Here is a 17,959-nt window from a genome sequence, read left to right on the forward strand (position 1 = left end):
GCAGTGTCCTGGGCCAAATGAATGTGGGTGAAGTGAGGATCTTCTTGGCCTTCAAAGCGTTTGTTTTGGCTTTGGTTTTGGGTGGGGCAGGGGCCTTGTTCTAGTTTGCTAATGCTGCAGAATGCAGAACACCAGAGATGGATTGGCTTTTATAAAAAGGGGGTTTATTTGGCTATACAGTTACAGTCTTAAGGCCATAAAGTGTCCAGGGTAACACATCAGTAATCAGGTACCTTCACTGGAGGATGGCAAATGGCGTCCGGAAAACCTCTGTTAGCGGGGAGGCACGTGGCTGGCGTCTGCTCCAAAGTTCTGGTTTCAAAATGACTTTCTCCCAGGACATTCCTCTCTAGCAAGCTTGCTCTTCTTCAAAACGTCACTCACAGCTGTACTCTCTCAGTCTCTTTGAGTCAGCACGTTTATATGGCTCCACTGATCAAGGCCCACCCTGAATGGGTGGGGCCATGCCTAAATGGAAATATCCCACCAAAGTCACCACCCACAGCTGGGTGGGGCACATTCCAAGCAAATCTACCCAGCACCAAAACGTCTGTCCCACAAGACCACAAAGATAATGGCATTTGGGGGACACAATACATTCAAACTGGCACATTCCACCCCCTGGACCCCAAAATGACATTATCTTTCCAAATACAAAATACATTCATTTCATCAGAATATCACAAAAACTTAAACCATTTCAGTAACAAAAGTTAAGTACAAAATCCCATCAAAATCAAATACAGGCGTGGTCAGTCCTAAGGCATACTTTTCCTTTAGCTTTGGATCTGTGGACTTAGAACAAGTTATATGCTTCCAATATACAAAGGAGGGACATTCACAGGATAAACATTCCCCTTGCCATAAGGAGAAAGAGTAAGGAAAACAGGGTTAACAGGACCAAAACAGTTCCTAAAACCCGCAGGACAAACTCCATTAGATTTCAAAGTCTGAGAGTCATTTATAGAACAACGTTGCATCCTTGGGGCTTGAGAGAGCGGGAATCTAACCCTTCCTAAGGGCCTTTTTGGCAGCCCTTTCCTCTCCAAATGCTTAGGTGAGTGCTCCAACATTTCCACACATTGGGGAGACCACCTTCTCGGCCCCACCCTCCTCAAACATTGGGGCAGCTCCCGGATTCCCTTCCATCTCCGGGGCACACGCTCAACTCCTTGAGAACAGTGTGGTGGCAGCCAGGCTTTCCCCAATTCCCTGGAAATGTGCTCCACCCTCTTTGGGACCTGAGGTGGCAAAACTCTTCCAGAGCATCGAGGCAGAAAGCCCGCCCTCAACCTCCAGGGCAAACTCACCCTTTCCATGCATGTGGGCTGCTCCACTCTCCCAGCCCGAGACCTCCTGACTCTAGACCTCAACCTCCATGGCTCTATCTTTGAAGAGATTTTTCCTTTAATTTTTTCCTTGTCTGTCTCCTCCAGTCCAGACCGGCAATGGCTCTGTCTATAAAGATCTCGCAAAAATTCTGTTGGCTTTGCATGAAGCATGCAGGGGTCAAAGCCATCAGACAACAGGACTTTCCACAAATCCTTTCTGGATAATTCCATCTCCAATCTTGGCTTGTAGTGAAATGGTGGCTGGGTTCCATGTTTGGTTACATCCTCACGTTGGGCTGTAGCTTCTGGGATTCCACCCTCTGGAAGCCTGTAATTTTCCAAGCCATCAGCTTCTGGTTTCTTTGAACCCAAGAGTTCAGTTCTAAGTTTATCTCTTTCTGCTCGCATTTTACTATAAGCTGCAAGGAGAAGCCAGGTTATGTCCTCCACATGTAGTCTGGAGATCTCCTCAGCTAAGTATTCCAGGTTGTTGCTTCCAGATTCTTCCTTCCATCTGACACCAGGACTCAATTTTGCCAAATTCTCTGCCACTTTAAAACAAGGATCGCCTTTCTTCCAGTTCACAACAACACATGATCATCTCTGTTCAAGACCTCATCCGAAGTATCTTTAGAGTCCGTATTTCCACAAACAGTCTCTTTAAAGCAGTTTTGGCCTTTTCTATCAAGCTCCTCACAATTCTTCCAGAAACTTCCCCTTATCCATTTAAAAAGCCGTTCCTACATGTTTGGTATCTGCAAACTCAGCAGCAAAAGCACCCCACTTCTCCGGTACCAAAATCTGTTCTAGTTTGCTAATGCTGCACTCTCTTTCCTCTCCTTGAGCCAGCTCACTTATATAGCTCCACCGATAAGGGCCCACCCTGAATGGGAGGGGCCACGCCTCCATGAGAACATTTCATCAGAATCATAGCCCACAGCTGGGTGGGTCACATTCCAAGCAAATCTACCCAGCACCAAAACGTCTGTCCCACAAGACCACAAAGATAATGGCATTTGGGGGACACAATACATTCAAACTGGCACAGGCCTCCTTCTTCACTTTTGGCACCATGTTTGTTAAAAGCCACACTTTTAATCTTTCTGAACCCTCATTTTTACACTGCCTTTTTAGAACTGGCATGGTATTTAAAAATTTAATCTGACAATCTTTGTCTTTTAATTGGGATATTCCATTTATATATTGAAATCATTGGTACATTTGGATAAACTCTATCACAGTATGTTTTCTTCATCCCTCCTGTTCTGTTGCTTTTTCTCTCCTTTTTGCCTTCACTGTGATTTTCTATTATTACGTTTCTTCCCATCAGACTGCAAATTACACAACCATGCAGGGAATGATATACATCCTTTACTTATTAAAATTCACTGTTAAGAAATATGCTTACTACTTCCTAGAAAATGCAGTTTTCACTCCATTTCTCCCTCTCTTCATTTTGTGATATTATCATATGTTTACATTCCACCTTTTCATATTTAAAAGGTATTTTTACTGAATTACATTAGATGCACCAACATATTTATTCTTTCTGATATCTTTACTTCTTTCTACATGTCCTTGTTCAATAAGGGATCCTCTTCTACTAGAAAAATTCCCTTTAGTAAGTTAAATCTTTGTCTATTGCTGAAAATTTTTCTCAGCTTTGTGTGAAAATGAGTTGAATTCCTTAAACAATGAAGGTAAAATTATTTGTCAGTTTTATTGTTGATCCTTTAAAGTAGCCTTTTCCTCAAACTACTTTTATGAGCTTCTCTTTATTTTTGGTTTTCCATAGTTTTGCAAATTTGTTGTCATGCATGAGTCTGTGTTTATCCTTTGAGCACAAGGCTCTAAAATCTGTTAGCTGACGTCTTTCAATGCATTTGGAAAATTCTCATCCATTATCTCTTCAAATATTACTTTTGTCCCTTTCTCTCCTTCCTTTCTTTCTATAACTCCAATTACACTTAGGTAGGACATTCTCATTCTATTGTCTCTGTTTCCTACCCTATGTTATGAGATTTTTTTTTTTACTTGGTTCATTCTGTAATTTTCTTCCTGCCTATCATCCCGTTCCTTAATTCTCTATTCAGCCAAGTCTGAAAGTTAAACCCATCTACTGAGCTCTCATTTTCAGTTAGTTGTTTTTGGATTATTTCACTTCATATTTCACTTAATTATTTTACTTCTAATCTTCTGAATTTCTCCACTAAATTACTGACATGTTAAGCAGTTATTCCTAAATCTGCATGTATCTCTGATATTTGGATTTCTTGTTTCTACTTGGGGTTTTCTTTTGGGTTTTAGTTATTGGTTTTGATTCCTGGGTATGCCTATATAGTTTTGATTAAATATTTTGTATGAAAAAAGTATACATGTCTTTTAAGGTAACAGATGGTATAATTTTCTCCCAGAGAGGATTTATGGTTAGAATGAGCATGGATCACCTTAATTCAATTAGGGATTCAAAGCTAGGCTTCAGGCTTTGTGGGGGTCAATTTAGTTCAAGTTTATCAATCTGCTTTGGGAAAAGATCCTCAGGTGTTACAATTTACATCAGGGGTCTGAACTCCAAGGCCCCAGTCTCCTAAGACTGCCAAAAGCTATGCTGAGGGTCTTGATAGCTCACAATGGTTTCTACTCAAATTCTCAGCTGAAGCTTGTTAAATGACCGGTGTCTTATGGGAAAAGCAGCACCAAATTTTGCAGTCACCTTTGTATAGACCCTTCTCTCTGGAATACTAGAACCTGCAATTCTCATTGCCTTGGCAATTCTCGTGACACCACCAAAAAAGATATTTCCTACACACCCCCTACCCCCTCCAGTTTTTCTAATTGTTCTCACAAAGAAGGTTGGTATGCAACAAACTAGCTGACTACTACTGGAAGAGGAAACGTCCCTTATTTTTTAAAATGGTCTCAATATAAAAAAATATTGTTTTTAAAAAAATGTAATGGGACCTGGCGGGATTATAAAGAAAAGCTATCCCAACCTTAATATGCCAAGAAAGACATGTTTTAGTAATTTGGATTAGGAATCTCAGAAAGTTACTGGTAAATAATGGTTCAATCTCTATTATGTCAGTTATCAATTTTAAACAATTTTTTTAGTTGATACCATGAAAAAGATGCTAACTCATTTACACTATCATCCACTCTACTCCTACTTTTTGATAAGTTTATTATTTTTAGTTCTTCCACTGAATACTCATCTAAATTTAAGAGAAGTCTATTTCCTGCTCCATTAATCCTAAATAATGTATATCAAGTCATGAAATTTTTCATTAACGTTTTTCAGCACTGTAAGAACTTCTCATCTGAAGTGTTCAGATTTCTTCAGTCCTGTAAGTTTTCTTCTATTATATTTTAATAATTGCTTCTTTCTTTTTGCAATTCCAATTAATAGGCTTTTGAGATTCCTGAGTGGACCCTCTGTTTTAGGTAAAACAAATATCATACAACAGATTAGCTTAACAACATGAATTTTCTGGCTAATGGTTTCAGAGGCTAGAAGGCTTGCTTCCTCCTGGAGTTCATATCTTCTGGCTGGCCAGCAATCTGTGGGGTTCCTTGCCTTTTCCATCACATGGTGATGCATATGGTGGTGTCTTCTCTTTCCTCTTCTGAGTTCCATTGACTTCCAGCTTCTGATTACTCCCCCTGGTTTCTCTTTCTATGTGCAATTTCCCTTGCTTATAAGGACTTCAGCCATATAGGATTGTGCCACACCCTTATTCAGTTTGGGCAGAACTTAGCTAATAACACCTTCAAAGGTCCTAATGAGTTCACATGCAGAAGACCATAGGTTGAACATGATTCAATTGCCAACACTCTATTTCTATTTTCTTTGATTTTCTAACCCTTTAAGTTCTATGAGAAATTTTTCAACTGTATTTTCCAGCCATCCTATGAATTAAAAAAAATTTTTTTTATTTTAGTAATGTTTCTAAGAAAATTGGTCTAATGGGGTCCACTTTGCCTAGAGATCTGTAAAGTAGTCTCTTATGATGTTTAAATTTCTTCTATTTTAATAGTTATTTCTCCCTTATTAATTTTTATTTCATACTCTTATGTCTTCTTCCTTTTACTATTCCTAGTGCTTTGTCTATTTTAATCATTTCTTTTTAAAGCAGGATTTTAATTTATTCATTAGGTCTTTCTATTTTTTCCCTCAATTTTTGCTTTTATTTTTATTAATATTTCCTTCCTGTGCTTTATTTTGGCTTATTTATTGTTAAATTTTTTAAATCTTATTTGAGCTTGGAGTATAATTCATTTATTTTTCTTTTTCATTTTAACTAATGAAGTTGCTTAGTGCTATTACTAATTTTCTTCTAATCACTGTTTAAATGTATTCCATACATTCTGTTTAGTGTATTTTCATTATCATTATTTGGCAAAATTCCATAATTTCAGTTTGGGTTTTTCCTTTGACAAAAGTTGTCTGATAAAAAGTTTTACAATTTCCAGGTCAAAAGGCCTTTCTGTACTTTGTTAACAATTTAGAGTTTTATTGTATATAATCAGAAAGTGTTTCTTAACATATCTATTTCACAGAAGTTACTGATGTTTCCTTGTGAAAAACTAAATAACAAATTTTTGTGAATCTACCATGGGCAATTATGAAGGTGTATTTTCATGGTGTAGAGTTCTAAACATACTCATAACATCCACCTTATTGCCCATGTTGTTTGGGTCTTCTAGCTCTATTTTTTTGTCTACTTAGTCTACCTTGTGCTAAGAATAGTGGATCAAATTCTGTCTAATAGTGTGTTTCTCTTACTTATTGAACCTCTAAGTTTTTTCGTTATGCAGGGGGTTTTCATGTAATTTGGAGCATAAAACTCAAATATCTTCACTGTGAACAGTGGGTTTTAGCATTTAAAAAGTTCCCTGTCACAGTTAACGCTTTCTTTGGCTTGATTTCTGTTTTTGTAAGTATTGGGCTTACTACACCTCCTCCCTTCCCCCATTTATTTCATTTATCTAGTATACCTTATCCAATGCTTTAGTACTCCTGAATCATTTCATTATAGGAATTTTTCTTATAAATAGTATATAGTTGGGTCTTATTTTGTAAGCTCAAGTGAATTTTTTTTAAAGAAGTAAATGAAGTACATACCCATTTATTGATATGAATAATATTTTGGTTTCAATTCCAAGACATTTTATAAATATGTATATTTTGCAATGTTATTTTTCTATGAGATGCACCACTCCTTAATTAAAAAAACAAAATTTATTTTTGCTACTTAAGAAAACCTGCATTTTTTGTTAGTGATTATCTCTGTACTTAAACCATTTAAAATACCATTCGTTGGTGATGAATGCACAACTATTTGATGATACTATGAACTGATTATACACTTTGAAGGATTGTATGTTATGTGAATACATCTCAATAAAATTGCATTTAAAGTATAAAATATCCTTCCCAATTTCTTTTTTTATCTTCATATAATCTTTTTTATTGAGATATAATTCACATACCATATGACTTACTCTTTTCAAGTATACAGTTTGGTGGTTTTTAGAGTATTCAGAAAATTGTAATATCTAATTCCAAGTACATTTTCAGCACCCTATAAAGAAACCCTATATCCATAAGCAGTTATGCCCCAATCCCTCCACTCCCCAGAGCCCCAGTCACTAATCTACTTTCTGTCTCTATGAATTTTTTTCTGGACATTTCATATAAATGGAATTGTACAATATGTGGCCTTTTATGTCTGGCTTCTTTCACTCATCAAGATGTTTTCAAGGTTCATTCATGTTGCAATATATCCATATCTCATTCCTTTTTATGGCTAAATAATATTCCATTGTACTGAAATATCACATTTTGTTTATCCTTTCATCAGCTGATAGATACTTAGGTTGTTTTCACTGTTTGGCTATTATGAATAATGCTATGATTGAGTAGTGTGCAAGACTTCATGTGGACATGTTTTCAATTCTCTTGAATTGAGTACAATTGCTGAGTCATATGGTAATTTCATGTTAAACTTTTTGAGGAACTGGCAAAGTGTTTTCTAAAACATCTTCACCATATTACATTCCCACCAGCAATGAATTTCTTCACATCCTTGCCTACACTTGTTATGGTCCACCTATTTTCTTATTTAATCTTTTACTATCTGTTAGGAAGGATGGTCTTCTTTGGATTTCTTGTGTGCCTATACATTTTGCTGGGTTTGCCAAGAATGCAAGGTCCTGACTGCTCATTAACTCTTTTATTTCCAAGAACTGTATTTCTAGGGAGCTTATTGTTCAGTATAAAAGCAATGGATTCCCCAAACTCAGTGTTTCTTAGCTGCAAGGCAAACACACTGCATGTGTGGAATCCACCAGGGCCACACAGCATGGCTCCACCATGGGACTTGGGGAGTAAGGAGAATCTATGCAAATACTCTAATGCTAATGCTGCTTATTATACAATGAAAATGAACTTCTTTGTTTCTTACCCTGGCACCCACGAAATAACATTAATTTATTAGCTTATAAACAGAGTAAAACATAACAGACCCAGTATTTTTCTAGTTTAACAATTTTTTTTAATTCAGTTTTATTGAAATACATTCACACATCATACAATCATCCATGATATGCAATCCACTGTCCACAGTATGATAACATAGTTATGCGTTCATCACCACAATCTATCTCTGAACATTTTCCTTACATCAGAAAGAACCAGAACAAGAATAAAAAATAAAAGTGAAAAAAAAAACACCCAAATCATCCCCCCATCCCACCCCACTTGTCCTTTAGTTTTTATCCCCATTCCTCCATTCATCCATACACTAGATAAAGGGGGTGTGATCCACAAGGTCCTCAAAATCACACTGTCACCCCTTGTAATCTACATTATTATATAATTGTCTTCAGGAGTCCAGGCTGCTGGGTTGGAGTTTGGTAGTGTCAGGTATTTACTTCTAGCTATTCCAATACATTAAAGCCTAAGAGGTGTTATCTATATAGTGCATAAGAATGTCCACCAGAGTGACCTCTCGACTCCATTTGGAATCTCTCAGCCACTGAAACCATTTTGTCTCATTTTGCATCCCCCTTTTGGTCAAGAAGATACTCTCAGTCCCACGATGCCGGGTCTACATTCATCCCCGGGAGTCATACCCTGCGTTGCCAGGGAGATTTACACCCCTGGGAGTCGGGTTCCACGTAGGGGGGAGGGCAGCGAGTTCACCTGTCGAGATGGCTCAGCCAGAGAGAGAGAGGGCCACATCTGAGCAACAAAGAGGTACTCGGGAAGACTCTTAGGCACCTAGTTTAACAATTTTTGTTGTATTCTACTCCCACCTATGCAATTGGCAAACAATCAATAAGCTTATTCTTTTCTCCTCTCTTACTTTCTTTTCTCCCTTTTTTGTATTATGTCTACCTTACAACTTTAAATATATGTACAGTAGTCTTCCCCTTCAACACTACTTTCATTTTAGTCTTAGCAGTACATTTATATATTTTAAATGTTCAACATCATTTCATAGCTAATGTTTTCCTAGCTATCACTCAGATAAATCTCATCATCCCATGGAGTCCTCAAGAACCACTCATGTGTGTCTAATTCATTAAGCTATTTTTTGTTGAAAACTTTTTTTTATAACCTGATACCTGAAACAGTTTCACTGAATAGGAAATCCTCAGTTCATACTTTCTTTTGCTGAGTTTTTTTAAAAAGTTAGTCTATTATTGTCTTGCTTTAGTTGCCTCAGCGGGTTTTAAAAATGTCTGGAGTGAGTATAATTCTTTGTCTCTGTAGGCTATGTAATGTTTCTGCCTGGAAGTCCTCAGGATTTTTTCTGTATTTTTGAAATCATTTTACCACAAAATGTCTTGGAAATAATCATTCTGGGCTAATCTTCGCATTACCCTGTGGGCCTTTTCAGTATGTAGTATCAGGTCTTGTTCAATTGCTAAAGACTTTTCTTTGAATATAGTTTAAAATATTAATTCTTTTCCATGCATTTGTTTTTCTTCTCCTTGGATTCAATATGAATATATTCCTTCATTGCCTGTCTTCCATTTCCACCATTCGCTCTCTTTTTACTTCATTCGTTGTCTTATTTTCATTCTCTTGACTGTTTTCTTCTCTTTCTTCAATGTATCTTATTATACTTTCATTTGAGTCAATTATCCCTTATTACCTGGAAATTTGTTTATAATTTTTTTCTTTTTCTTCCATTTATTTCCAGAGCTCAAACTCTTTACATTACTCTGTTTTTTTGTGCATTTTCTTTTCTTGGTTTTTGAATTTCCAATTCAATATGGTTTTCCATATCCTCAAATGTTCATTTGACTATATTTAATTCTATCTGGCGTTCCGTCACAATTTCATAGTTGTTTTTCTGGGAGTTTTCCTGAGTTGTTATGCACTGAAAATCATTTTCTTATATTACAGAATTCCTAGATTAAAAGCACCCTCTCTTGTCAACTATTTGGAAGTGTGAATACTGTAGCATACTGTTCTCTTTATGTTTTGTTGGAGGGAGAAGCAGTTGTTGAGACCTCTGATTTTGTGGTTCACTTTGACTTACAGCAACTTAAAACCTCCTCATTTGCTTTTCTTCTTCAGCACCCAAATATCAGAGTACTTATCCCTTGTTTTTTTACCTTCTCTGTTCAACCTTAAGCTACAGGTTAAAAGACTGCCCCTGCAAATAACTTCCCTGTAGTCCCTGTTATGATGTACTTGATACTTTTTTTTTCCTTCAATTTTAAACTTAGTATGTTAGTCCTTCTGGCAGTGTAGGTCAACCTTAGGTTCATTTGCTTGTTTCTGTCCTCTTCTCTGCATTTTTCTAGATCTGCCTTTGCTAACCATAAAGCCTTGCTGTGGGGTCAGGTGAGGATGGAGTATGAGAGATCATAAGTTGGAAACTGGTGATTTTTATTTTTTAATTTACAACCATTTTAAAGTTTGGGCAGTCTCTGACTCTAAGTTATGCTTTGAGCATGGTTTATGTGTAGATTTCTTTTACTTTTCTTATAGTCCTGTACTGTTTTGGGTGGACATACTGAGAGATGGGTAGTTATGTGATTGTCTTCAGCTACCCAGACGATGATGGATTTAAAATTTAAAATAAAATAATGAACTAATAAAATTCTAAAAATACAGGTTAAAAGTTAAATACTATTTCCATGGGGACAGAGTTTCAAAGCATAACCCTAAAAGAAGAAAGTTTTGATCCAAATAAATAAAAATTATAACTTATTATATGATAAAATATACTTCAGATATAAAGTTAAAACAAAATGATAAATTACAGGCTCTTATAAACAAAAAAGGGTTCATTTACTAAGAATAATCATTTAGTAAGTAATAAAAAGCTATTATAAATAAATAAGAAAAGGAATAATCCAAGTAGAAAAATGGGCAAGGGATACAAACAAGAAAATCAAATGCCCAATAAACCATGAGAATATGCACAACCTCATTACAATAAAATAAGTTGAAACAGATTTCTTTTCAACCTGTTGAATTTGCAAAAATACACACGAGTAAAAGCATTTAATAGAATCTACCAAAATAATAAACATGTACTTGTAAACATATACACACGTGGACCAAGCGCATCCATGAATTCTGAAAAGTTTCATCTATTTAAAAACAGAGGTAACAAAGATTTGTACTGGTAAATAAATGTTCAATTACTTTTTCCTATTACAAAAGCTGTAATAATAGTGAAAAGCCAAAAAAATCAAGGTTCATCAGTATGACAGCAAAATCCTTAAGAATTCTCAGAAATGAAAACATTGGAAGTATTTCAGATTGGTTTCTCCTATAACCAGCATGGCATTTTAAACTATGCTGAACATCAATAAAACACAGGTTTGAAATTTAAAAATTTCCACCCATAATTATACTTGATGTAACTTTTTTGTTCCTTTTATTTTATGTATACACAAATATGCATTTTTTTCTGAAACATCTGAAAATAAATTGGAGATATGGTACTTCTTGACCTTCAAATGTTAACATGTACTTCCTAAGAACAAGGACTCTGTCTTACATCATCACAGTACAGTTACCAAAATTAGGAAACTTACTATTATCTAATCCACAGTTCCAAATTCAAATTTCCAGCAACTGTGCCAATATCACTTATATCTGTCCCTCCACCAGTCCAAGATTTAATAGAGGATCATGCAACCGAATTTAGCTGTTCTCCTTTTCCTCCTTTATCTTGTTTCTTGACATTGGAATATTTAAGCACAGAACAGTCAATTTGTAGAACACCTTTCAATTTCATTTGTCTGATATTTTCTAACGATTAAATTCAGATTATACATTTCTGACAGGAATATATCACAGACGTGATGTATTCTACTTCTTAGTCCATCATATCAGGAGTACGATGTCAGTTTGTACCCAATATTTGGTGGTGGTTGCATCAACAGCTAAATTATAGTGTGGTTATCTGCTATGTTTTCCCATTAGAAACATTTAGTTTTCCCTTTTTAAATGATTTGTGGGAAGGTATTCTGAGACTACACAATTATCCTGTTTATTTAATCATCCTTACTTCTCTATTTATTAGATGGCATTCTACTTATCAAGAGCAGCTTTCCCTCCAACGCTATTCATTCATTCATATCAGTAGACTTCAAACTATTTCAGATTTGGTCAATTGGAGTCACTTTAATCTGGTTCCTGTGTCCTTCTGACAGGTCCCTATACTTCTCTGAATAGTTCCTTACTTTATAGGGTGTTCTAATTTGCTAATGCTGCTGGAATTCAAAACACCAGAGATGGATTGGCTTTTATTAAAGGGGGTTTATTTGATTACACAGTTACAGTCGTTAAGGCCATAAAGCGTCCAAGGTAACACATCAGCAAGCGAGTACTGTCACTGGAGGATGGCCAATGGTGTCTGGAAAACCTCTGTTAGCTGGGAAGGCAGATTCCCTGGGAATGTGCTCAACCCTCTTTGGGGCTTGGGGCTGCAGAACATTTCCTGAGCATCGAGGCAGAAGGCCTGCCCTCGACCTCCAGGGCAAACTCACCCTTTCCATGCATGTGGGCTGCTCCACTCTCCCAGCCCAAGACCTCCTGGCTCCAGACCTCAACCTCCATGGCTCTCCCTTTGAAGAAATTTTTCCTTCAATTTGTTCCTTGTCTGTCTCCTCCAGTCCCGACTTGCAGTGGCTCTGTCTGTAAAGAGCTCGCAAAAATTCTGCTGGCTTTGCATGAAGCACACAGGGGTCAAAGCCGTCAGACAGTAGGACTTTCCACAAATCCTTTCTGGATAATTCCTTCTCCAATCTTGACTTGTACTGAAATGGCGGCTTGGTTCCATGTTTAGTTACATCCTCATGTTGGGCTGTAGCTTCTGGGATTCCACCCCCTGGAAGCCTGGAATTTTCCAGGCCATCAGCTTCTGGTTGCCACCACACTGTTCTGAAGGGGTTGAGCATGTGCCCTGGAGATGGAAGGGAACCTGGGTGCTGCCCCGATGTTTGACGAGGGTGGGGCCGAGAAGGTGGTCTCCCCAGTATGTGGATATGTTGGAGCACTCACCTAATCGTTTGGGGAGAAAAGGGCTGCCACAAAGGCCCTTAGGAAGTGTTAGACTTCCACTCTCTCAAGCCCCAAGGATGCAACGCCGTTCTGTAAATGACTCTCAGACTTTGAAATCTAATGCAGTTTGCCCTGCGGGTTTTAGGAACTGTTTTGGTCCTGTTTACCCTGTTTTCCTTACTCTTTCTCCTTATGGCAATTGGAATGTGTATCCTGTGAATGTCCCTCCTTTGTATATTGGAAGCACATAACTTGTTCTAAGTTCACAGATCCACAGCTGGGGGGAATTATGTCTTAGGACTGACCATGCCTATAACTGATTTTGATGGGATCTTGTACTTAACTATTGTTACTGAAATGATTTAAGTTTTTGTGATATTGTAACGGGATGAATGTATTTTGTATTTGGAAAGAATGTGTTTTCCTGGGGTCCAGGGGGTGGAATGTGGTTTGAATGTATTATGTCCCCCAGAAAAAGCCATATTCTTTGATGCAATCTTGTGGGGCAGACATATTAGTGGGGATTAAGTTGGAACGTTTGGATTACGTTGTTTGCATGGAAATGTGCCCCACCCAACTGTAGGTGATAACTCTGATGAGATATTTCCATGGAGGCATGGCCCCACCCATTCAGGGTGGGCCTTGATCAGTGGATCAATATAAATGAGCTGACAGGCAGAGGGAACTCAGTGCAGCTGTGAGTGACATTTTGAAGAGGAGCTACAGCCAAGAGGGTCACTTTGAAGAATGCACAGGAACTGAGAGAGGAGCTACAGAAGATGGGACAGTTTGAAGACGGCCGTTGAAAGCAGGCTTTTGCTCCAGAGAAGCTGTGAGAGGAAAAACGCCTCAACAGCAACTAAGAGTGACATTTTTGAGGAACTGCAGCCTAGAGGGGAACATCCTGGGAGAAAGCCATTTTGAAACCAGAACTTTGGAGCAGAAGCCAGCCACGTGCCTTCCCAGCTAACAGAGGTTTTCCAGACGCCATTGGCCATCCTCCAGTGAAGGTACCCAATTGCTGATGTGTTACCTTGGACACTTTATGGCCTTAAGACTGTAACTGTGTAACCAAATAAACCCCCTTTTATAAAAGCCAATCCGTCTCTGGTGTTTTGCATTCCAGCAGCATTAGCAAACTAGAACACTTACTAAGGGAGTGGGTTCCATTTACTTATGTGTAAGTAAATATATTGATGATCATGGAAACCAACTTTCTCATTACTGGAGAAAGGAGGTATACATAAACAAAGCAGGAAAGCTAGAATAAACTGTGCTTTTAACAGTATATAGACATAAATAGAGATGTGTGTATTTAAGTACACACACATATACACAAATATATTTTCTAGCTCTGTTCACTGAGAGGCACTAGAACTAATGAGTAGTCTGTAGCAATGAGCACAAGTGCTGTCCAGCTTTAGGTTTCTTAACACTATTCTTCACTAATAGCAAGCAGGTTTCTTTAGTGAAAAAAGGCTTTTTCCTGGTGTGGTGCAGGTGAAGTATCAGATGAGCCTGAAATATCAAGTATTCAAAGTGAGTTGATGATTTTTCCTTTTCTTACTCCTTATATAAAAATATTAAAGTATTAATGTACAATTATTAAAACACAATTTATATGAGAACACTGAAGTAAAAGCACGATTGTTTTCCCCAAAAGTATAAGAAAATATGAAATACATAAACTGACAATGAGGAAACCAGAACAGCCTAAGACAGTTTTCTTGCCATGTCCCTCAAAAAGCTTACTAAAAGAAGGAATTCTGAGGCCTTAATAAGTATCCCATATCACCCAACCATTAAAGAAAATGAACGTAAAACAATACATAGTCCATGCCCTGAATAAACTTGAATTCAGTGAACTTTCACTGAATACCTTACTATGCAGGCACTCAAACTGAATGAGATAATCTTTGTCTTTAAGGAGATTAAAATCCAGTTGTTTACATGAAATTTTCCATGGTAATAGAGATGATCCAGTTTGGGGAAGACAAAACAGAAGCTATTTGAAGATGTCAATATGACTGTAGCACCATGAAACAGAAAAATCCTCTAAGTTTTGAGGCCTGGCATTAAAATGCTTCTTTATAAATTCAACCTTATCTTCTCAATAGTTTAAATCAAATCAGATGACGTGATGATCTACATGAGATACCAAAAGGAAAATTAGTCCATTTAGTATAAGCTATTTTCTAGTAAAAGTTCATCTCAGAACAAGGTCAAAGGGAGCTGTGTTCTTGAATCTTTTACTGTTAAAAAAAAAAAAAAAGGATGAGATTTTCTAAAATTATACCAATCATCTAGCTTTCTTAAGAAAGGGTAAAGAATTAATCCTTAAATATACCCTTAAAAGAAAATTTATACTAAATAATAGTAAAGTAAAAATATTAAGATCCAATATTATTTGGATCTAATTTTGTATCAGTTTTTCTCTACCTCTTTCCCTTCCTTTCATGGTACAAGAAGTTCAAAGACTATTAACTAAATAGAATGGGAAATGAGAAAAATACTTGAAAAATCATGGTCCTTTTCCAAAGATGTTAATTTTCTGATAGAAGAGTGGAATAAATTGCCAAATTTAGAATATGTTATGTATAATTGTATTATGTTTCAAATTCTTTCAAGAAATCAGAAAAGGTTTTCAGTATATGAGAACATTTTTCAATTTGACATACGATCCTGATATTACTTAAAATCACCACAAGGGCATAATAATACAACCTCCTTGAGTGTTGAAAACCTACTTCATTTAAATTTGAATTTGAAGCATATCAAAAAACAATTCAGCATTCTTTAAAATTCTTACCACAATCATTTCTGAAGGCTCTAATACAAGACAATCACATCCTCTTTTTCCTCCAAACTGCTTACCAAAACTATAAAAACAGAAAAACAATTTTCTTTAGCAAAGATTATAAATAAAATACAGTATAGGAAAAAAAAAAACTGAACAAAATACCCTAGAAGTTAACCAAGAAATTCTCCATAATGTCACTCACGTTAGTAAAATAAGGTTTACTAAAAAAATTTCCTAGTTTCCCAGATGTAACTGATCTCAATATAGTTTGTGTAAAACTTCTTTAAAAAAATTTTTGTCTTTAACTGGCCCTAAAATTGGTTATAAAACAAATCTGCCTAATTTCAAATTTTGAACATCTAAAGGAAAAACACAACTATGCTGTATGACACCACAATCAGGCAATGTGTTATATAATTATTATAACCTTTTGGAAGAGTTATTAGATAACATACCAAAAACATTATAAAGTATTCATATTCAAGTATATACAGAAAATATAGAAAGAAAGGTGATGTGTTAAACCAAAAAACTGGTAGAGCCACTGGCTAGCTCTTTGGAAAAAGCAAAAGGTGGATGAGTCCTAAAAGAAAACAAGAGTATTTTTATGTTCTTAGTCTGGGAAAAAGATTTCTCAGCAAATCAAAACAGAACAAACATGAAGAAAAAGACTGATAAAATTTCATGTTAATAAAATTTCATCTAAAAAAAATCAACAAAGTTTGAAATTATTTCAAAATAAAAACTTTAAGAAAAAAAATGAACTGAATGAAAACACCAAAAAAAGGAAACATAGAAAAAATATTTGCTAATTATATGAGGAACAAAAGATTAACATACTTAATATGCAGAGTGCACTTAAAAACAATTATAAAGCAAACTAAAATATTACAATCGATGAGAATTTAATACTATGGCCAATTACAAAGTAAATATATAAATAATAAAAACTTTAAAAAAAATAACCAAATGGAAAAAACCCACTGGTAATGTAAACAAAATATATAATAAAAAGTACTAGTACAGAAGTCATTTATAAAGAAAATTACACAATTTTTTTGATGACTAGAAATAAGGATTGAATAAAGAAATCAACAAAGCATGCACTTTTATGGGGAGGTTCAACATTATAGAAGTGTCAATTTTCCACAAGGTAAAAGGGATATATACAAATATTAGTTTACAACAATTCCTAATCAAATCCAAATGAAATTACATTTTTGAATATGAAAAATTATTTTTGTTTTTCTTAAACAGCAGAACTGTATTTTTTTTGGCTCACATTTCTCCAAAGAAACACATCATCTAATCAAAAGATAAGTAAAAGAAAATTTGGCTTCTATCCAAGATAGAATAATAGGGACTGGGTTTATTATTCTATCTGGAAAACAAAACTACTAGAAAGCCAGAGAGAATAAATAAAATAAGTTTCAAGATACTGGGAAACAGGCAAGACAGAGCCCTGAGAGAGGAACATCAGAAAACCAAGATAACCCCCAACCATACTCCATTTTACTATCTACAAGCAATTTCTAGGCAGCAGTTTAGGACAGGAGAAGCCCAAAACAGCACGGCAATCTCACTGAGTTGAAGAGACAGAATTGAGGGTGGGGATGAGGCTAATGGGGAAAAGATGATTAGAATGTGCAGAGCAGAGTACTCAAATGGAAGAAACTGCAGAGTGGGGCAGAGAGGGGCAGAGGAGGAAGGAGGAAAGGAGGGAAGAAGAAGCAGAGAGCATGTATCAGCTTTGCAGATTTTCAGAAAGGTCCCCTTGAGTTTTCAGATGAGTACAGATATGAGAATTCATGATAGCAAACCAACCTGAATTGAGGAAAAGAACCAGCAGAAAGCAGTAGGGCTAAGAATTCCATGAATTCACACAGGGCTGGGATCAGTTCCTAGACCATATAATACATGGGACATCAGAAGGAGCTCTCAGAAATTTACTTCTCCTTAGTAACATGATAAATTAGTCCTACAATAAAAATAGCACTGGACTTGCTCAAATGAATGTAAAAGACAAGACTCAAAATGATGAAATGGATTCCAGTTAGCTAAACTATGTGTCAGAACAAAGTTCAATACTATCAAATGAAATACAACATAAGCTGAAATTCAACAACATAAAATTCACAATGTACGATTATGTTTTTTTTTTTTAAAAAAAAAAAAGACAAGTTAAACAGGAATATATCGTCTATATTCAAGAGAAAAATCCATCAATAGAAACAGACCCAGGACTGTCAGAACGGAAGTACTCAATAGACAAAGACATTAAAACAGCTAATT

The 17,959-nt window shown here is 36.1% G+C and overlaps 1 protein-coding gene across 4 annotated transcripts in view; it reads right to left on the reverse strand.

Moving 5' to 3' along the window:
* Window positions 1-17,959, reverse strand: part of RAPGEF6 (Rap guanine nucleotide exchange factor 6) — a 279,739-nt gene that overhangs the window by 179,693 nt on the left and 82,087 nt on the right. For 3 of the 4 annotated variants that reach the window (XM_037802240.1, XM_037802242.1, XM_037802244.1), the window contains exon 5: window positions 15,677-15,746. The exons of the other annotated variant lie outside the window; for it this stretch is intronic. In XM_037802240.1, the coding sequence (XP_037658168.1) occupies window positions 15,677-15,746 (70 nt within the window). The remainder of the gene's footprint in view (window positions 1-15,676; window positions 15,747-17,959) is intronic. 4 annotated transcript variants of the gene reach the window in all.

Source organism: Choloepus didactylus, chromosome 13 (assembly GCF_015220235.1).
Source record: "Choloepus didactylus isolate mChoDid1 chromosome 13, mChoDid1.pri, whole genome shotgun sequence".
Lineage (NCBI taxonomy): Eukaryota > Metazoa > Chordata > Mammalia > Pilosa > Megalonychidae > Choloepus > Choloepus didactylus.